This window comes from Camarhynchus parvulus, unplaced genomic scaffold (genome assembly GCF_901933205.1).
Source record: "Camarhynchus parvulus unplaced genomic scaffold, STF_HiC, whole genome shotgun sequence".
NCBI classification, from domain to species: Eukaryota; Metazoa; Chordata; class Aves; order Passeriformes; family Thraupidae; genus Camarhynchus; species Camarhynchus parvulus.
In genome coordinates, this window is record NW_022148237.1 from 1,038,298 (window position 1) to 1,058,796 (window position 20,499).

Below are 20,499 nucleotides of genomic sequence, written 5' to 3' on the forward strand. Positions count from 1 at the left end.
GCTACAGGGGAACCTGGGAGGGGCCGTGGGGACCAGGGAGCCATTTCCGCGTGTGTCGCTGCCTAGTGACGTCATAGAGCCGCAAGGTCCGCTGGGAGCTGTAGTCTCTTGAGCACACAGGAGAGGCCGCAGGGGCCAGAACGCCATTTCCGCGTGTGTCGCTGTTTGGTGACGTCACGAGATCGCAAAGCTCGCTGGGAGATGTAGTTTCTTGTTCCTCCCCCCAAAATAAAAGGCGCAGGAGTCGGGAAGGACCCAGAACTTTATTCACAAACCAACACCGGGGTCCGGGGTCACTCCGGGGAGGGCGGCTGTGGGTCCGAGGGTCACTCCGGGGGGGGCAGGGGGAGGCGCTTGGGGTCGTAGTAGTTGGAGGTGAGCAGGGGCTCCCCACAGCACTCCCGCTCCCGCACCAGGATCTCGGCCTCGCGCCGCGCCCACTGCTGCAGCCTGCAGGGGACGGGGTGGACAGGTGAGAGCTCCACACCTTGGGAATCCATGGGGACATCCCAAACTCCCCCTCCTCAATCCTCTCCCAGGTCCCCCATGGGCTCCTGCAGACACCCCCAGAGCTGCCAAGGGCCCTACAGACCCCAAAACCCCCAAAGAATTCATAAAAACCCCCGTAGGGTGTACAAGGGGTCTTGTTGGTCCCTAAATACCTCAGAAGCTCCTACAAAACTCTCAACAGACCCTACAACACCCACAAATCCCCCAAAAAACCCACACAGACCCCAAAACTGGAGTTGAGAACCCCTCCATAGCTTCCCCACAAGCTCCCCTTGGGGCTGCCCCCCTCCCCCCTTCACCGTGGGGGGTTTTTCAGGTGAGAACCCCCCTGATCACGGACCCGTAGTCGGGCAGGTAATGCACGAAGACAGAGCCCAGGACGATGGCGATGGAGACGCCGGCCAGGAAGGCGGCGCGCATGTTCAGCACGTCGGTGTCGGGGTCGGCCGAGAAGCCATGATAGTCGGGGTTCTGTGGGGGGGAGGGTCCTGTGAGCCCCCTGCCCCGCCAAGGTGTGTCCCAGCCCCTCCTCCAGGACCCCCAGGTGTGTCCCAGCCCCTCCTCAGGAGCGCTGGGCCAAAGGAGCCACCTGAGCCCCAACCCCAGGTGTGTCCCCCTCCTAAATCCCAGCCCTAGCCACGCCCTTTCCAGGCCACGCCCTTCTCTGAGACACACCCAAATGTGTCCCCCATTCAGCAAAGCCACGCCCCCTCAAGGCCCCGCCCCTTCACAGCTACACAAAGATGAGTGGTAAAGCCACGCCCAAGATTAGGCCCCGCCCACGAAGCCACGCCCCTTCACGAACGCCCTCAAACCCCCGAGGCCCCGCCCACAACATTTACACCACGCCCATTCAAACTGGATCACGCCCACTTCCACTCATGAACATTAAACCCCACCCACTACTAGCTCCGCACCCAGCCACGCCCCTTCCACAGACCACGCCCATCCGCAATCCCCACACAAACCCCGCCCCTCCCGCTTTGCCCTTGGCCGCTCACCTTCCTCTGCGCCACCAGCATCGGCTCCTCCTCGTGCGCGTCGGCCCCGAGCGGCCGCGGCAGCGCCACGGCCCCGGGCGACCCCGCCGAGCGGCCCCGAGCCCCGGCGGGCAGCGCCCGCAGCGCCCGCAGCGCCCGCCACAGCGCCGCCATCTTGCCCCGCCGCTGCACCTCGCCTCTTCCGCTCGATCCAGCCAATCGCGACCTCGTATTGGCGTTTCGTCCCGCCCTTGCACGGCGTAGCCAATCAGAACGCTTTGCTTTCTTTGTCCCGCCCATATATTACCAATGGTCCCGCCTACTTTTGACCCTCAGCCAATCACAGCCAGCCGTAAATCTGCACCGCCCACTCTACAGCATGAACCAATAAGAACGCGGATTTTTCGGACTGGCGGGAGCACCGACCAATGACAGCGCGGCGAGGGCGGGCGCGCGGGACGGGCCCGGCGGAGCGGGAGCGGCGCCGCCATTTTGGTGCCGGGGAGCGGCGGCGGCGGCGGCGGCGCTGGGGAAGGTCGGGACGGCCGTGAGGGGCGGGACGGGCCCGGCCGGGCTGGGGAGGGGTCTGTGGGGAGGGGAGGGGCTGAACGGGATGGGAGGGGCCGACCGGGAGGGGCGGGGCTGAACGGAACTCCCGGCGCACTTTGTGAGGGAGGGGGTGTGAGAGCGGGACCCGGGGCTGGAATTTTCATGCTAATTAGGGGATCGGGCGATGTATGTTAATTAGAGGGCGCGGACTTGCATGCTAATTAGGGGCGGAGTATGAGGGTGGTCGTGTCTGCTCCTCCTCCCCTGCGCTGGGCCCAGTGGCTCCCAGTTCATCCCAGTTCCATCCTCGTTTCTCCATTTTGGCCCTCCCAGTTTGCCATAAAATTTTCCAGTCATTCCTCCCAGCCCACCCCAGTAACTCCCAGTTCCTGCCAGTCTTGACCAGTTGCTGCCCTCACAGGTGCTGGCACCATGGAGTACGAGCGCAGGTGAGGGGGGACCTGGGGATCCCCAAAATTCGGCATTGGGGTGAGGAGAACATCTGGGCAGCTGTTGAGGACCCCAGGAAACGAAACTTAATTTTTTGGGGAGGGAGGGGCAATTTGGGGACACTTCAGGGGGCATTTGGGGATCCCATGGCAGGGTGAGGGGACATTTGGGGATTGCTGAGGGCAGAGGGGACTTTGGGGACCCCGGAGGGTGGAAGGCGCCATTTGGGGTCCTGATTTGGGTGCGGATTTGAGGTCCAGGATTTATTGTGCAGATTTGGGGCCCAGGATTTGGGGTGCAGATTTAAGGCCCAGGATTTAAGGTCCAGATTTGGGGCCCAGGATTTGGGGGTGCAGATTTGGAGTCCAGGATTTGGGGTGCAGATTTGAGGTCCAGGATTTAGGCTTCAGAACTGAGGTCAGGATTGGGGTGCAGGATTTGGGGGGCAGATTTGAGGTACGGATTTTGGGCCCAGGATTCGAGGTTCAGATTTTGGGGACCCCCAGAGCTCTGGGCCCCTGCTGACCCTCCCCTCCCCCTCCCAGGGGGGGCCGTGGGGACCGCACGGGGCGTTACGGGGGTGCCCCTCCCCCCTCCGAGGACGGCTCCCGCACCCAGCGCGATCACGACTATCGCGACATGGACTACCGAGGCTACGGGGGACCCCCCGAGGGACCCCCCAATGCCGGCACCCCCCCTCAGGTGGGTATGGGGAGCCTGTGCAGTTTTATTTTGTATTTTGCGAAGGTTGTGGCTAAACGTGTGCTTTGAGCTAGATATTAATTTTTATGTATTTTTATAAGTTGTGAATTTTGTAGTACGTTAATGTAGCAAACTGAATATACAATAAATATGTAAGCGTAATAAATAACCAAACATAATTTCTAATAACAAAGCAATAAAATATATGTAAACGTACTTAAAATAACTGCAATAAATATAGCAAAACTAACTTTTACAAGGTTTTTTAGGGATAGGCTGTTTAATTAAGAAATGGTACTCGAATTGTTTTTATTTCTGATTCAGCACCTAACTGAGGTTTGTAATGTGAAGTTTTTTACCCAATTTTAAAGTATTGCTTAAATTTTTGATAAAGAAGGTGAGGAGCAAGTGCTTCAGAACTTTTGTTTTATATATATATTACTATGTTATAAAACTTTAAAATGTAAGTTTTTTGTTACACCACCTTACATCTGTCTGTTTAAATGATACACTTACAATTTCAGCTTTTTCACTTAATGTTACAAGTTTTCTTTACGATTCCAGGTTTAATGCAATATTTTTTTAGGGGTTAGTATTTTTTAGTACGGGGAATATGAAATTCCCAGGGGGTAAGGCTCTAACAGGACCCCTCCCTCCCCTGTTCCAGGGCTCCTACGAGAACACGGAGCCCCCTCGGAAGCGGGAGCCGCCCCGGGAGCCTCCCCGGGAGCCCCCGGCGCTGCCGTTCGGCGCTGACGGCGATTACCGGGACCAGGATTACCGGGAGGGCGCCGAGGAGGAGCCGCGGGCCAGCACCATCGTCATGCTGCGCATGCTGCCCCAGGCGGCCACCGAGAACGACGTGAGCCCCGCCCCCGAGGCCCCGCCCCCCAGGGTGACCACGCCCCCGGCTCAGATGGCCCCACCCCTCTTCATCATGGCCCCGCCCCATCTGTGGTGGCACTTCTGACTTCTGGGATGGCTCCGCCCCCTCCTGGGGTGGCCACGCCCCTCTTCACCAGGCCCCACCCCCTATCATGGCACCACTCCCTTCTGGGATGGCCACGCCCCCTCACTCGGATGGCCCCGCTCCTTTTCATCATGACCCCGCCCCTTGCCGTGATGGCGCTTCTGACTTCTGGATGGCTCCGTGCCCCAATCTGGGATGGCCCCGCCCCCTAGCTCAGATGGCCCCACCCATCTTCATCATGGCCCCGCCCCCATCTGTGGAGGCATTTCTGACTTCTGGAATGGCCCCGCCCCACCTAAGGTAGCCCTGTCCATATTTGGGATAGCCCCGCCCTCTGCCTGGGATGGCCACACCCCTCTTTGCTGTGGCCCTGCCCCCTGCCATGATAGTCCCATGTTCCCGCCAGGCACTGTGCCCATGTCCCTGTGGGTGCTGTCTCTGCGTCCCAGGTGATGTGTCACTGTGTCCCCGTGTCCCCATGTCCCAGGTGATGTGTCCCCATGTCCCCCTGTCCCCGTGTCCCCACAGATCCGGGCACAGCTGCAGGCGCAGGGGGTGCAGCCCCGTGAGGTGCGGCTGATGCGCAACAAATCCTCAGGTGAGTCTGACCTGGGCCCTCCCCTGCTCACCTGGGCCCCTCCCCTGCTCACCTGAGCCCCTCCCCTGCTCACCTGGGCCCCCCCTGCTCACCTGGGCCCCTCCCCTGCTCACCTGGGCTCTCTTTAGGGTGGGGGGGGGCACCCTGATCCCTTGAAGGGGGGATGGTCCGTGCCCATGCCAGGGGGCAACTGGGGGGCGTGGCCCTGTTCCTTATGGGCACCCACGGGTGTCTGTCCCCTCCCCAGGGGCACCCAGGGGTGCCTGTCCATTCCTTAGGGACACCCAGGGGTGCTGGTTCCATCCCTAGGAGCACCCAGGGGTGCCTGTCCCCTCCCTAGGGGTTTCTGTCCCTCCCAATGAGCTCCCACAGGTTCTGGTTCCATCTTTAGGGGCACCCACGGGTGCTTTTGGCAGGCTTAGGGGGCACCCAGGGGTGCTGTACCAACCTCAGAGAGTACCAGGGTTGCTGATCCCATTCCTAGGGGCACCCAGGGGTGCTGGTCTTCTTCTTAGGGGCACTCAGGGGTGCCTGTGTCCTTCTCAGGAGCACCCAGGGGTGCTGGTCCCATCCCCAGGGGCACCCAGGGGTGTCAGTTCCCTCCCTAGGGGCACCCAGGGGTGCCTCTCCTCTCTCTGCTGGCACCCAGGGGTGCCTGTCCTCTCATTAGGAGCACCCAGGGGTGCTGTTCCAGACTCAAGGGGCACCCAGGGGTGCCTGTCCCCTCACTAGGAGCACCCAGGGGTGCTGGTCCTATTCCCAGGGGCACCCAGGGGTGCCAATGTCATCTCTAGGAGCACCCAGGGGTGCTTGTCCCCTTTCTAGGAGCACCCAGGGGTGCCTGTCCTCTCCACTGGGGCACACAGAGATGTTTCTGCCAGGCCTAGGGGGCACCCAGGGGTGCTGGTCCCATTCGCAGGGGCACCCAGGGGTGCCAATGTCATCTCTAGGGGCACCCAGAGGTGCCAAGTCCTTCCAAGGGGCACCCAGGGGTGCCTGACCCCTCCCTAGGGGCACACAGGGATGTTTTTGTCTGGCTTAGGGGGCACCCAGGGGTGCTGGTCCCATCTTTAGGGGCACCCAGGGGTGCTGCACCAGACTGGAAGGGCACCAGGGCCACTGATCCCATTCCCAGGGGCACCCAGGGGTGCTCATCGTTTCCCCAGGGGCACCCAGGGGTGCCAGGTTTGTCTTTAGGGAGCACCCAGGGGTGCTCATCCTGTCTTTAGGAACACCCAGGACTGCCTGTCCCCTCCCTAGGGGCACCCAGGGGTGCCAGTCCCATCTCTAGGGACACCAAGGAGTGCTGCACTGATCTTGGAGGGCACCCAGGGGTGCTGATCCCCTTCCTAGGGGCACCCAGGGGTGCCAACATCATCTCTAGGGGCACCCAGAGGTGTCTGTCCCTTCCTCAGGAGCACCCAGGGGTGCTGATCCCCTCCCCTGGGGCACCCAGGGGTGTCCGTTTCCTCTTTAGGGGCACCCAGGGGTGCCAGCCCCCTTCCCAGGAGCACCCAGGGGTGCTGAGCTCAACTTTAGGGGCACCCAGGGGTGCCAGCCCCCTTCCCAGGAGCACCCAGGGGTGCTGGGCCCATTCTGGAGACACCCAGGGCTGCTTGTCCCCACCCTAGGGGCACCCAGAGATGCCAGACCCCTCCCCAGGACCACCCAGGGGTGCTGAGCCCAGCCCAGGGGGCACCCAGGCTCTGGAGGGGCACCAGGAGCACCCATAGGCTTCACCTTGGGGGTCCCTCGGGGGGTTCCAGCACCACCCATGGGTGCCCTGCCCCCACCCCAACGGGTCCCTGGGTACCCTGTCGTCCCCCCCCCACCCCCCCCCACCCCAGGGGGTCCCAGAGCACCCATGGGTGCCCCCCATCCCCCCCTCCCCCGTGGCCCATTCCAGGTCAGAGCCGTGGATTCGCCTTCGTGGAATTCCATCACGTGCAGGAGGCGGCCAGGTGGATGGAGGCCAACCAGGTGGGGGAGGGGCCACTAAAAAGGGGGAGGGGCAATAGGTGGGGGAGGGGGCCAATTAAAAGGGGAGGGGTCAATTAAAAGGGAGGGAGGTGAGGGACTTGCCAACAGGCGGGGGAGCAACCAAAAGATGGGAAGAACCAAAAGAGGGAGGGGCTAATGCAAAGGGGAGGGGCCAATGAAAAGGGGTGGGGACAACCAAAAAGGGAGGGGCCAATGAAAAGGGGGTGGGGCAGAGTGGGTGGGGGTGGGGGAGATGCTAAGCAGGTGGGGCAGGGGCAGGGTTTATGGGGTGGCATTGGTCTGTACTGGTTTGTACTTGTCCAAACCAGTTTGTACTGGTCCGTACTGGTCTGTACTGGTCCGTACTGGTCTGTACTGGTGGCCGTGTCCCCGCGGTGGGGGACGGGCACAGGAGCCTCATGCGCGTCCCAGTGTTCCCAGTCCAGCTGCTGGTGCCATCTGGGACGAGCTCTGGTGCCCCAGGTCACGTCCTGGTGCCCCCCTGAATTCCAGCCCTGGCACCTCCTGGTGCCCCCAAATTCATGTCCTGGTTTCCCCCTCATCCCAGTCCTGGTGCCCCCCAGATTCACATCCTGGTGCCCTCCAGTTCCAGCCATGATGCCCCCCAGTTCCAGCTCTGGTGCCGCCCTGGTTCATGTCCCGGTGCCCCCCAATTCCAGCCCTGGTGCCCCCCAAATTCACATCCTGGTGCCCCTCTGGTGCCCCCTTTGTTCATGTCCTGGTGCCCCCCCAGTTCCAGCCCTGGTGCCCCCATTTCATATCCTGGTGCCCTGCTTGGTACCCCACAGATTGATGCATTTGTGCCCCCCTGGTGCCCCTCAAAAAGAGTTCTGGTGTCCCCAAATTCCAGCCCTGGTGCCCCTCAGGACAAGCTCTGGTGTCCCCACCTCAAACCTTGGTGCCCCCCAAATCTCACCCTGGTGCCCCCCCAGATTTCTATCCTGGTGCCCCCCAGATTTGTGTCCTGGTGCCCCCAGGTGCCCCCCAGATTTGTCTCCTGGTGCCCCCCAGGTGCCCCCCAATTCCAGCCCTGGTGCCCCCCAGATTTGTGTCCTGGTGCCCGCCCTGTGCCCCCCAGATTTGTCTCCTGGTGCCCCCCAGGTGCCCCCCAATTCCAGCCCTGGTGCCCCCCAAGATTTGTGTCCTGGTGCCCGCCCTGTGCCCCCCTGGGCCAGGCTGGGTCCCCCCTTGTCCCTGTGCCCCCCTTGACCCCCCCTGTGCCCCCCAGGCCGGGCTGACCCTGCTGGGGCACCGCGTGTCCCTGCACTACAGCGACCCCAAACCCAAAATCAACGAGGACTGGCTCTGTGCCAAGGTGGGTGGCACTGGGGTGGCACTGGGGGGCACTGGGGGGTACTGGGGACACTGGGGTGGCACTGAGGGGTACTGGGGGGTACTGGGGGACACTGGGGTGGCACTGGGAGGGACTGGGAGGCACTGGGAGTGCATTGGGGGACACTGGGAGGGCACTGGGGAAATTTGGGGGTTCATGAAGGGATTTTGGGGGCATCCTGGGGGGTTTTGAGGGGTTTAAAAGGTTTTGGGGTGGTCTGGGGGTGGGTTTAGGGGGCCCAGCGCGGTTTTGGGGTTTGGCAGTTTTGGGGTGGAACAAATTTGGGGGTGCAGTGGTTTTGGGGTGCTGTGGTTTTGGGCTGTGACATTTTGGGGTGCGGCAGTTTTGGGGTGTGACATTTTAGAGCTCTGACATTTTTGGGGTTCCCAGTGCGGGGTGCAGAACTTCAAGCGCCGTGAGAAATGTTTCAAGTGTGGCGTCCCCAAAGCTGGTGAGTGACCCCAAATCCCAGGGTTTTACCCCAAAACTTCAGGGGACACCCCCCAAAATGCCCTAAACTGCCCTGAAAGTCCCCACAATTATTGGGGTGCCCCCAACATGAAGGGGACCCCCTGGATTTGGGGTTGAATCCCCAGTTTTGGGGTTTGATCCCTGATTTTGGGGTTTTCTGGGGATTTTTGGGGTTCTATCACTGATTTTTTGGGTTTTTTTGGGGTTCAGTCCTTAGTTTGGGGTTTTTTTTTGGGGGGGGGTTCAATCCCTGATTTGGGGTTTTTTGGGTTGTTTTGGGGTTTTGTGGGTGGTTTTTTGGCTTCCATCCTAGATTTTGGGTTTTTTGGGGGGGCTTCTTTGGGGTTTTTTTGGGGGGGTTCAATCCGTACTTTTGGGAGTTTTTTGGGGTTCAGTTTTTGATTTTGGGGTTTTTTTGGGTTCAATCCCTGATTTTGGGGCTTTTTTTTGGGGGTTTTTTTGGGGAGTTCAGTTTCTGACTTTGGGGTTTTTTTGGTTCAATCACTGATTTGGGGTTTTTTTGGGGTTGTTTTTTTTTTGGTTCAGTTTCTGATTTTAGGAGATTTTTGGGGGTTTAATTTCTGATTTGGGGGTTTTTGGGGGGGTTCAGTCCCTGATTTGGGGGGTTTGGGGGGGTTTAATCCCTGATTTTGGGGTTTTTTGGGTGTTCCATCCCTGATTTTGGTGGTTTTTGAGAGGTTCAATCCCTGATTTTGGTTTTTTTTTGGGGTGCAGAGGCCGAGCAGAGGGGTCCGGGGGGTCCCCGGCCAGAGCTGGTGCCGGGGGGGGGAGGGGGGCTCCTGCCCCTCCCCCAACCCTACGGCCCCACCCTCGGGGGTCCCCCCGGGGGGTCCCAGGGGGGCAACGAGCCCGGAGCTGACAACGCCAACGACAGTGAGTGCAGGGCCGGGGTGTCTTGGGTGTTTTGGGGGGATTTTGGGGATTTTGGGGTGGGTTTTTGGGTCCTGGGGGGCTTGGAGGATCTGGGGTCTTTGTGGTGGGGGGCTGAAGGGCGAAGACTGGAGGGATTCAGGTGTTCCCAGGTGTTTCTTCAGGCATGCCCAGGTGTTCCCAGTGTTCTCCTAGGTGTGCCCAGGTATCCCCAGGTGTGCCCAGGTGTGCCCCCAGTTATCCCCAGGTGCCCCTAAGGGTGCTCAGGTGCCCCCAGGTGTGCCCAGGTGTACCCGCAGTTATCCCCAGGTGCCCCCAGGTGACCCCAGGTATCCTGAGGTATCCCCAGGTGCCCCCAGGTGTGCCCAGGTGTCCGTGCTGTCCCCCCCAGCCATCATCCTGCGGAACCTGCACCCCCAGAGCAGCCTGGAGTCCATCCTGGCCGCCCTCGCCCCCTTCGCGGCGCTCTCGGCCGCCAACGTGCGCGTGATCAAAGATCGGCAAACGCAGCTGAACCGCGGCTTCGCCTTCGTGCAGCTCAGCACCATCGTGGTACTGGGGGGACTGGGAGCACTGGGAGGGACTGGGGGGACTGGAGGGACTGGGAGATACTGGGGGGACTGGGATAGGATTGGGGGGAACTGGGGGGCTCAAAGGGGACTGGGGACAACTGGGAGCACTGGGAGGGACTGGGAGGACTCAGAGAGACTGGGAGATACTTGGAGATACTGGGGGGACTGGGGGCACTGGTATGGGCACATCCTGCTGGGCTCCGCTGAGTGCAGTACCCAGGTCGACATGTGGTGGGTACTGGGAGAGAATGGGATGGACTGGGAGGGACTGGGAGGGACCAAGGCGGGTGGTACCACCTGGAGCCCGGTGCCCCCTGCCCATGCCCCCCGCCCATCCCCCTGCAGGAGGCTGCACAGCTGCTGCAGATGCTGCAGGCCCTGCACCCTCCCTGCACATCGATGGCAAGAGCATCAACGTGGAGTTCGCCAAGGGCTCCAAGAGGTGAGGGGGCATGGGCACCGCTCCTGGGCGTGGCACCGCTCCTGGGCGCGGCACTGGCACCGCACCTGGGTGTGGCATCACACCTGGGCATGGCACTGCACCTGGGCGTGGCACCGTGCTGGGTGTGGTACCACGACTGGACGTGGCACTGCACCTGGGCAAGGTGCTCTGCCCTCATCCTGGCATCTTCATACCCCTGTCAGAGACCCTGGCACTTGGCTCCACCCTTGACCTGGCACAGGCCCCGCCCCTTATGCCCTGCCTTGGCACTGCACCTGGCACAGGCCCCGCCCACAGCCCAAGCCCCACCCACAGCCCCACCCCAGTACCTGTAACTATTCCCGATCGTTTAAGCCCCGCCCAATTCTTTAAGCCCCACCCAACACAGGCAACACCCCCTAAAAAGCCACACCCCATTATCAAACAGGCCCCACCCCCACTGTCGTTTGTCCCCGCCCACCCAGCCCCTCCCCAGCCTCAGGCCACGCCCCTGACACAAAGCTCCACCCCCAGGGAAGTGCAGGGGGCGGGGCCTGGGAGCGCCCCCTCCGGCGCCTCCACGCACGCCGCCTCCCAATGTCGCCTCCAGGGCACACCTGGGCTGCCTGCCCAATGAGGGCACTGTCACAGGTGGGACAAGGCAGGGGGCACACCTGGGCAGGTGAGGGCACTGTCACAGGTGGGGGCACTGTCACAGGTGAGGGGACACCTGGGCAGGGGAGGGCACACCTGGGCAGGTGAGGGCACTGTCACAGGTGGGGGCACTGTCACAGGTGAGGGCACACCTGGGCAGGGGAGGGCACTGTCACAGGTGAGTGACACAACTTTTTCCATAACGCCGTATAATTTAGTTTCTTTAAAACAAACTTATTTATTTAATTTACTTAATTTTTAAAATTTGGTTATATTACTTATGTATTATATGAATTAATATGTTTGTTAGTATGTATAAAATGTAATATATATAATTGTGGTTTAATTCATATATTGGTAACAACATATAATGAAATATATGTGTCTTCCTGTACTTATATGAATAAAAATTTGTTTCTGTGTTACATAAAGTAATAGAAATACATGTAAAATATATGTAATACTAGTGTATTATATATACCACTATATAATAATGCAATGCAATGTTTTATAATATGTAATGCAATATAATATAATAAAATATAGTCTCATATAATATAAAGAACAATAACAATGACATGAATTTATATGTTTATGCTTTTAAATGGACGTACATAGTAATGTATTAAATAATATAATTTTATTATTTTAAAAGGTAGTTTGTTTTAAGCCTGTATTTTTCTGTATAAAAGTTTAAAATTTCTAATATTTAAAATTTTAACGTTTTCCCGTAGGCAGCCCCAGGTGGGGACACGCCCTGGGCAGGGGGGGAGGAGCCCAGTGCTGACTTCAGCAGCTTCTACCAATCAGAGGAGCCCTTCCCTGGGCCTGGCCCCGCCCTCTACAGCCCCGCCTACCTGAAAGGAGCCTCGGCCCCGCCCTCCGGCCCCGCCCTGCCTGGCCCCGCCCCTGCCAAGGCCGACGGCCCCGCCCCCGGTGAGTGCTGGCGCCAAACCAGGGGTGGTCCCTGTCCCCAGGTGTCCCCAGGTGTGACCTTCTCCCCCCCAGCTGTCCCCAGGTGTGACCTTCTCCCCCCCAGCTGTCCCCAGGTGTCCCCAGGTGTGACTCCTCCCCTGCAGGTGTCCCCAGGTGTCCCCAGCTACCTCCGGGTGTCCCCAGGTGTGGCCCCTCCCCTTCTCAGATGTCCCCAGGTGTCCCCAGGTGTGTCCCCCCCTCTTCTTCCCCCCCAGGTGTCCCCAGGTGTCCCCAGGTATGTCCCCCCCCCCCAATGACGTCACCTTGGCGCCCCCCGCAGGTCCGGAGGAGCCGCCCCAGGACCCCGCGGGGGGGGAGGGGCAGCAGGGGGGGGGCCCTTCCCCCCCCGCGCCCCCCCCGGCACCGCCCCCTACCCCTCCCCCACCGCCGAGACCCCCGCGGTGACACCCTCGGAACCCCCCGGCCAGGTGGGACCCCAAAAACTGGGGGAGGGGGAGGAGGAGAAGGAAAAGGAGCTAAAATTGGGGAAGGGTCCCAAGATTTGGGGGGACCCCAAAAAATGGAGGAGAGGGGTCATGAAATTGAGGAGGGACCCCAAAAAATTGGGTGGGAGGAGTTCTCAAAGTTGGGGGGGACCCTAAAAATTGGGGGTGAAGGGAAAGAGAATGAGCCAAAATTGGGGAGGGGTCCTAAAACTCCATGGAAGACCCCAAAAATTGAGGGGAGGGGTCATAAAATTGGGATGGACGATTTGGGGGGGTCCTTAAGGGGGAGGAGAGACCCCAAAATTGGGGAAAACGAGGGGGGGGCTCTAAGTGGGGGCGGGGGGCTTAAATTGTCAAGGGAGACCCCAAAAAAGAGGGGATTTGGGGGGGGGTTTGGGGTGTTCTGGGGGGTTTGGGGCTGGGGGTTAATTTTGGGGTGCTCCCCCCCCCCCAGACGTACTCGGGACCCCTCAAGGCCGAGACCCCAAATTCGGCCCCCGCGGGGCCCCCCCCGGCCGCCCCCCCCAGCAGCGAGGGCTACGGGCAGTACCGTGAGTGGGGGAGGGGATTCGGGGGGGGTTTGGGGGGGATTTTGGGGGAATTTGGGGGAATTTTGGGCACCTTTGGGGTATTTTGGGGGGGGGGTTTGAGGGGTCCTGGTGGGGGGAGGATTTTGAGGGTTTTTGGAGAAATTTTGGGGGGTTCTTGGGGGATTTTGGGGGGGATCTGGGAGAATTTGGGGGGAATTTTGGGGGGTCCTGAGGGGGGAATTGGGAGGATTTGGGGGAGGGGTTTGGGGCATCCTTGGGGGGGATTTAGGAGGTCCTGGGGAGATTTGGGGGGATTTGGGGCATTCTGAGGGGAATTAGGGGGGATCTTGGGGGGGATTTTAGGGCATCTTGGGGGGATTTTGGGGGATTTTGGGATGTTTTGAGGGGTCCTGGGGGAATTTGGGGGCATTTTAGGGCATCTTGGGGGGATTTTGGGGTCCCGGGAGGGATTTGGGGCATTCTGAGGGGGATTGGGGGGAATTTTGGGGGGCCCTGGGAGATTTTGGGGGGCCTGGGGGGATTTTGGGGGGCCCTGGGGGATTTTGGGGAGATTTGGGGGAAATTTTGGGATTTGGGGCATTCTGAGGGGGATCTTTTGGGGGGTCTTGAATTTGGGGGAGATTTTGGGGGGGTCCTGCAGGGGAATTTTGGTGAAATTGAGGGGGAATTTTGGGGGATCTTGGGGGAATATTTGGGGGGGATTTTGGGGGAATTTTTTGGGGAGAATTTTGGGAGAACTTCGGAGGGGATTTTCAGGGAATTTTGGGTCAATTTTGGGGGAATTTTGGACCTTCCAGTGCCAATCGCCCCCCCAACCCTTGGGGCACTTTTGGGGGATGCTGGAGGAGACCCCAAAAATTTTGGGGGACCCCCAAAAAATCGCCCCCTTGTGCCCCCCCAGCCGTGCCTGACGTCTCCACGTACCAGTACGACGAGACCTCGGGCTACTACTACGACCCCCTCACGGGGCTCTACTACGACCCCCACTCCCAGGTTTGGGGTTTTGGGGTGCGGGGGGAGAAATTTGGGGTCCCCCAAAAATGGGGGTAAAATTTGGGGTGAGAAAAGCGAAGTTCTGGGTGAAAAAATTGGAATTTTGAGCAAAAAATTGGAATTTTTAGGCCTGAAAATGGTATTTTTGAGGTAAAAGCTCGGATTTAGGGTGGGATTTGGGGTGCAGGGGGAGGAATTTGGGATCCCCCAAAAATTTGGGGTGAAAAAAGTGAAGTTCTGGGTGAAAAAAATGGAATTTTGAGGTTTTAAGGGGCGATTTTGGTGGGGGATTTTTGGGGTTCTGGGGGATGATTTTTGGGGTATAAAGGGGCAATTTTGAGAGATGATTTTTGGGGTTCCTAAGGATGAGTTTTGGGGATTTTGAGGGATGATTTTGGGGTAGAAAGAGATCATTTTTGGGGTTTTAAGGGCGATTTTTGGGGTACAAAAAGGCCATTTTGGGCTATAAGGGGATGATTTTTTGAGATTTTAAGGAGCAATTTTGAGGGATAATTTTTGGGGTTCCAAGGGGTGATTTTGGGGGTAGAAATGGGAGATTTTGGGGTACAAAGAGATGATTTTTGAGGTTTTAAGGAGCAATTTTGAGGGATAATTTTTGGCGTTTTAATGGGAAATTTTGGGGGTAGAAATGGGAGATTTTGGTGTAGAAAAAGATAATTTTTGGTGTTTTAAGGGGCGATTTTGGAGGGCGTTTTTTGACCTTCCAAGGGATGATTTTTGGGGGGTTCTGAGGGGTGATTTTTGGGGTTCCAAGGGTGGGTTTCGGGGTGCTGACCCCCCCAAACCCCCCTGCAGTACTACTACGACGCGGGGGCGGGGCAGTACCTGTACTGGGACGGGGACAGACGCACCTACGTGGCGCCCCCCCAGCCGAGCCCCCCCCGGGACCCCCGGGCGCCCCTGGCACCCCAAAAGAGCCCAAGGACAAAAAGGAGAAACACAAAACCAAAACGGCCCAGCAGGTGAGGGGGGGAGAACCCCAAAAATGGTGAGAACCCTAAAAATCGGAAAGGGAGCCTTAAAAATGGGGGGGAAAACCCTAAAAATTGGAAAAGGAACCCTAAAATGGGGGGGAAAACCCTAAAAATCGGAAAGGGAATCCTAAAAATGGGGGGGAAACCCTAAAAATTGGAAAAGGAACCCTAAAAATGGGGGGAAAACCCTAAAAATTGGAAAGGGAATCCTAAAAATGGGGGGGGAACCCTAAAAATTGGAAAAGGAACTCTAAAAATGGGGGGGAGGGAAACCCTAAAAATTGGTGGGGAAGCCCTAAAATAGGGGGAGAAACTCCAAAAAATGGGGGGTCTGCGGGGGTGGGCTGGGGGTGCTGTGGTTATTCTGGGGGGTCTGGAGGGTCTCTGGGTGCTCTGCACCCCCCCAGATCCCCCCGAAATCTCCCCAGAACCCCCACAAAATCCCATTTCTCCCATCCCTGTCTCCTCTCGGGGCTCTGGGGGGGTCCCTGGGTATTCCTGAGGGTCTCTGGGGGATCGTGGGGGTCTCTGGGGGATCCTGGGGGTCTCTGGGTGTTCTGGAAGTGGCTCTGGGGAGTCTTTGGGGGGCTCTGGATGCTCCTGGGGGTCCCTGGGTATTCCTGGGGGGCTCTGGGTGTTCCTGGGGTTCTCTGGGGCATCTCTGAGTGCCCCTGGGCAGGTCTGGGGTATCCCTGTGTGCCCCTGGGTGGCTCTGGGGGGGATCTCTGGGGCTCTCTGGTCACTCTGGGTGTCCCTTGGGGGTCTCTGGTCAGTCTGGGGTATCCCTGGCTGCCCCTGGGTGGCTCTCGGGGTCTCTGGGTGTCCCTGGCCAGGTCTGGGGGTGTCCCTGGTTGCCCCCGGGCGCCCCCAGCCCCGTTTTCCCCCCCAGATCGCCAAGGACATGGAGCGCTGGGCGCGCAGCCTCAACAAGCAGCGAGAGCGGCCGCAGCTCGGGGCCCCCCCCGGCCCCACGCGAGGACGAACGCAGGGAGGCGGCGGCGGCCGACGCTGGCTACGCCATCCTGGAGAAAAAGGTGGGTTTGGGGGGGTCTGGGGGGTTTGGGGAGGTTTGGGGGTTTATTGGGGGGCTTTGGAGGGGTTTGGATGGTCATGGCTGGTGGTGGCTACACCTGGAGAAAAATTTGGGTCTGGGGGGCTTTTGGAGGGGGTTTGGGGAGGTTTGGGGGGTTTATTGGGGGGTTTGGAGGGGTTTGGATGGTCATGGGTAATGTTGGCTACGCCATCCTGGAGAAAAAGGTGAGTTTGGGGGGGTTTGGGGAGATTTGGGGGGGTTTGTGGAAGTTTTGGGGAGGTTTTGGGGGGTTTGGGTGGTCATGGCTGACGTTGGCTATGCCATCCTGGAGAAAAAAGTTGGATCTGGGGGGTCTGGGGGTGTTTGAAGACGTTTTGGGGGAGTTTGGGAGGTGTTGAGAGGATTTGGGGGCAGTTTGGGGGGCTTGGGTGCTGATTGGCAATGCTGGCTACACCATCCTGGAGAAAAATTTGGGTCTGGGGGGAGTTTTGGGGGAATTTGGGTGTTCTGAGGACCTGGGGGGGGCTGTCAATGTGGGAGGGGGAAATTGGGGATTTTGGGGACCCCCTGTGACCCCCCCCCTGACCCCCCCCAGGGCGCTTTGACCGAGCGGCAGCACCTCCCCCTGGAGCTGCCCCGGCTGGGGGGCGACGAGAGGCTGGTGAGATCCCCTCCAAATACACCTGAGACCCCCCAAATACACCTGAGACCCCCCAAACACACCTGAGACCCCCCCCAAACACACCTGAGACCCCCCCCCCCCCCCGACCCCCATTTCCCCCCCAAAACCCATTTTTCCCCCCCAAACCCAATTTTTCCACCCCAATCCCCATTTTCTCCCCCCAAACTCCCTTTTTACCCCCCAAACCCCATTTTCCCCCCAAACCCCCATTTTCTCCCCCCCAAACCCCAATTTTTCCTCCCCAAACCCCAATTTTTCCTCCCCAAACCCCCATTTTTCCTCCATTTTTTCCCCCCTGACCCCCGTTTTTTCCCTCCCCAGAGCCCCCCGCGGGGTTTGGTGGCCGCCTACAGCGGGGAGAGCGAGAGTGAGGAGGAGGGGGAGCGCGGGGGGGCGCCGGGGGTCCCCGAGGAGCCGCTGACCGACTGGGCCAAGCTGGCGTGCCTGCTGTGCCGGAGGCAGTTCCCCAGCAGGGAGGCGCTGCTGCGCCACCAGCAGCTCTCGGGGCTGCACAAGGTACCCGAAAAACACCCCGGAAACGGCGTCAAACCAGCCCAAAAAAACTGCCCCGAAAACACCCTGAGGACTGCTGAAAACTACCCTGAGAACAGCACAGAAAACAACCCAAAAACACCTTGAAAACTGCCCAAAAACAGTACAAAAGCCAGCTCAAAAACAGTCCCAAACCCACCCTGAAAACAGCCCCATAACACCCTGAGAACTGCCGAAAACCACCCTAAAAACAGCACAAAAGCAGCAAAAAAACCACCCCAAAACCACCCTGAAACCAGCACAAAACCACTTCAAAACCAGCCCAAGAAACTGCCCCAAAAACACCCTGAAAACAGCCCAAAACCACCCTGAAAACTGCCGAAAACCACCCTCAAAACAGCACAAAAACCAGCCCAAAAACACCCTGAAACCAGCACAAAACGCTCCAAAACCAGCCCAAAAAACTGCCACAAAACCAGCACAAAACCAGCCCGAAAACAGAACAAAATCACCCTGAAACCAGCCCCAAACCAGCCTAAAAACAACCCCAAAAATGCCCCAAAACCACCCCAAAACCTCCCTGGATCTCAGGCCCCTCCCCTGTGACCTTTTTGGGGACCCCGCTGGGATTTGGGGATCCCCTAAACTGAGGGGGTCACCGCAATGTCCCCCAAATGTCCCCAAATGTCCCCAATGTCCCAAAGCCCCATGTCCCAATGTCCCAATGTCCACAATGACCCCGATGTCCCCAGTGATGACTCCAATGATGTCCCCAACGTCCCCAGCGATGTCCCCAATGTCCTAATTCCCCCCATGTCCCCCAGTGTCCCAGTGTTCTCAATGTCCCCAATGTCCCCAATGATGTCCCCAATGTCCCCAGCAAAACCTGGAGCTGCAGCCCCGGAGCCACCTGGGCGCCCCTGAGGGAGCCGAGCGAGGGGACAGCGAGGTGAGGGGACACCTGGGGACACCTGGGGGACACCTGGGGACACCTGGGGACACCTGGGGGACATTGGGGAGCACCTGGGGGACACTGGGGACACCTGGGGACACCTGGGGGACACCTGGGGAGCACCTGGGGGACATTGGGGAGCACCTGGGGGACACTGGGGACACCTGGGGACACCTGGGGAGCACCTGGGGGACATTGGGGAGCACCTGGGGGACACTGGGGACACCTGGGGACACCTGGGGGACACCTGGGGAGCACCTGGGGGACATTGGGGAGCACCTGGGGGACACTGGGGACACCTGGGGACACCTGGGGGACACCTGGGGAGCACCTGGGGACACCTGGGGAGCACCTGGGGGACATTGGGGAGCACCTGGGGGACACTGGGGACACCTGGGGACACCTGGGGGACACCTGGGGAGCACCTGGGGGACATTGGGGAGCACCTGGGGGACACTGGGGACACCTGGGGACACCTGGGGGACACCTGGGGAGCACCTGGGGACACCTGGGGGACGCTGGGGACACCTGGGGGCACACCCAGGGGACACCGGGGGACATTGGGGTGACATTCAAGGCGCAGGGGGCATTGGTGGGGGGACATTTATGGGGTGGGGGCGGGCTGGGGGGGCACCCCTGGAGTTGGGGGGGGTCCCTGAGGTGGGGAGGGGTCCCTGGGGGGGGTCCCTGAGTGTTGGGGGGGGCTCTGGGGTGGGCAGGGGTCCCTGGGATTGGGTGGGGGGTTGCTGGGGGGGGTCCCTGCGATGGGTGGGGGTCTCTGGGGTGGGTGAGGGTCCCTCGGGGGGTCCCCGTTTTGGGGTGACCCCGTGCCCCCCCCCAATAGATGAAGTACCGGGACAGCGCCGCCGAGCGCCGCGAAGAAGCAGGGCGGGGGGCCCGACCCCCCCGAACCCAAACGGAGAAAATTCGGGGGAACCCCCGGGTGAGCACCCCAAAAACCGGGGGGTGGGGGGGACCCCAAAAATGGGACCAAAAATGGGAGATGGAGACCCCAAAAATGGGGGGAGGAAATATGGGAGGAGCCCAGAAATGGGCGTGGAGACCCCAAAAAGGGGATGGGTCCCCCAAAAATGGGGAGGGAAAATGCAGGGTGACCCCAAAAATGGGGAATGGAGACCCCAAAAAGGGGTTGGGGGACACCTCGAACCTGGGTTGGGGGATTCTGTTTGGAGTTGGGGTCTTTGGGGCTGGGGGGTGACACCCATGGGTGACACTGTGTGACACTGGGTGACACTGTGAGCCTGTGTGACACCCATGGGTGACAGTGACCCCAGTGGGTGACACCCATGGGTGACACTGTGTGACATTGTGACCCTGTGACACTGTGACACCTTGTGTGACAGTGTGTGACCCTGTGCGACACTGTGTGACCCCTCGGTGACACTGTGTGGCCCTGTGTGACCCTGTGTGACCCTGTGTGACCCCTCGGTGACCCTGTGTGACCCCTCGGTGACACAGGGACACGGAGGGGCCGCCCCTGGGGTGCCGCATGCTGCAGGCCATGGGCTGGAAGGAGGGAGGCAGCGCGCTGGGCCGGAGGAGAGCTGAGGTGACAATGGGGACACCTGGGGACACCTGGGGACACCTGGGGACAGGGGACAGTGGGGGACAGAGGGATGGGTGGTGGGGGACAGCAGGGACAAGGGGACAGCAGGGGGACATCCCTGGGGACAGGGGTGACATTGCTGGGGACAGGGGGGACAGTGAGGGGACAGAGGACAGCGGGAACATCCGCGACCAGAGGACAGGAGGGACACCCATGGGGACAGCGAGGACATCCTGGGGACAGGGAGTGGGGGACAAGGGACACCCAGGGGGCACCCAGGGGTGAGGGGACACTGGGGACAGCAGGGACATTGGGGGGGACCTGGGGACATCGGGGGTGTCCCAGGGAACGGGGCCGAGGTGGTGACAGTGGCACAGGGTATGGTGACCTGGGAGGGGACACGGGGAGGGGCAGAGGGACACCGGGTGACCCCTCGGTGACGTCATTGTGTCCCCAAGGCCTGGGGGACACCCGGTGACCCCTGGGTGACCTCTCGGTGACGTCATTGTCCCCGCAGGCCCCCGCCCGGCCCCGCCCCGGGGGGGTGACGCGGTTCAGCGAGGGACCTTGAGGCCACGCCCACTCCGAGGCCACGCCCACTCCGAGGCCACGCCCACCTCGCGCGGAGCCCCTCCCCCCCTCCTCCCCCGCTCGGTTTTGCCGTTGGAATTTTCGTTTTTTTTAATAAATGGGTGAAAAAAAGCGGAATTG

At 59.9% G+C, this 20,499-nt stretch overlaps 2 protein-coding genes across 2 annotated transcripts; one reads left to right on the top strand and one right to left on the bottom strand.

The window, feature by feature from the left end:
• Window positions 1–244: 244 nt before the first annotated feature.
• Window positions 245–1,685, bottom strand: NDUFB11 (NADH:ubiquinone oxidoreductase subunit B11). Its single transcript, XM_030970008.1, has 3 exons — window positions 1,512–1,685; window positions 851–981; window positions 245–450 (listed from the first exon to the last, which is right to left on the bottom strand). Exons 1-3 carry the CDS (start codon window positions 1,662–1,664, stop codon window positions 327–329), a joined length of 408 nt encoding a protein of 135 aa, XP_030825868.1. The 5' UTR covers window positions 1,665–1,685; the 3' UTR covers window positions 245–326.
• A 293-nt stretch (window positions 1,686–1,978) lies between these two features.
• RBM10 (RNA binding motif protein 10) lies at window positions 1,979–20,477 on the top strand. Its single transcript, XM_030969931.1, is given in 29 exon segments — window positions 1,979–2,025; window positions 2,461–2,488; window positions 3,035–3,191; window positions 3,859–4,053; window positions 4,690–4,759; window positions 6,666–6,739; window positions 7,989–8,075; window positions 8,484–8,544; window positions 9,300–9,458; window positions 9,847–10,007; window positions 10,373–10,421; window positions 10,424–10,469; window positions 11,100–11,130; window positions 11,837–12,038; window positions 12,293–12,302; window positions 12,358–12,505; window positions 12,978–13,074; window positions 13,976–14,067; window positions 14,884–14,946; window positions 14,949–15,050; window positions 15,952–16,004; window positions 16,006–16,096; window positions 16,691–16,756; window positions 17,099–17,293; window positions 18,150–18,218; window positions 19,066–19,113; window positions 19,115–19,164; window positions 19,701–19,791; window positions 20,306–20,477. Coding segments are annotated over 28 exon segments (2,538 nt in total). The 5' UTR covers window positions 1,979–2,025; window positions 2,461–2,471; the 3' UTR covers window positions 20,360–20,477.
• Window positions 20,478–20,499: the final 22 nt, after the last annotated feature.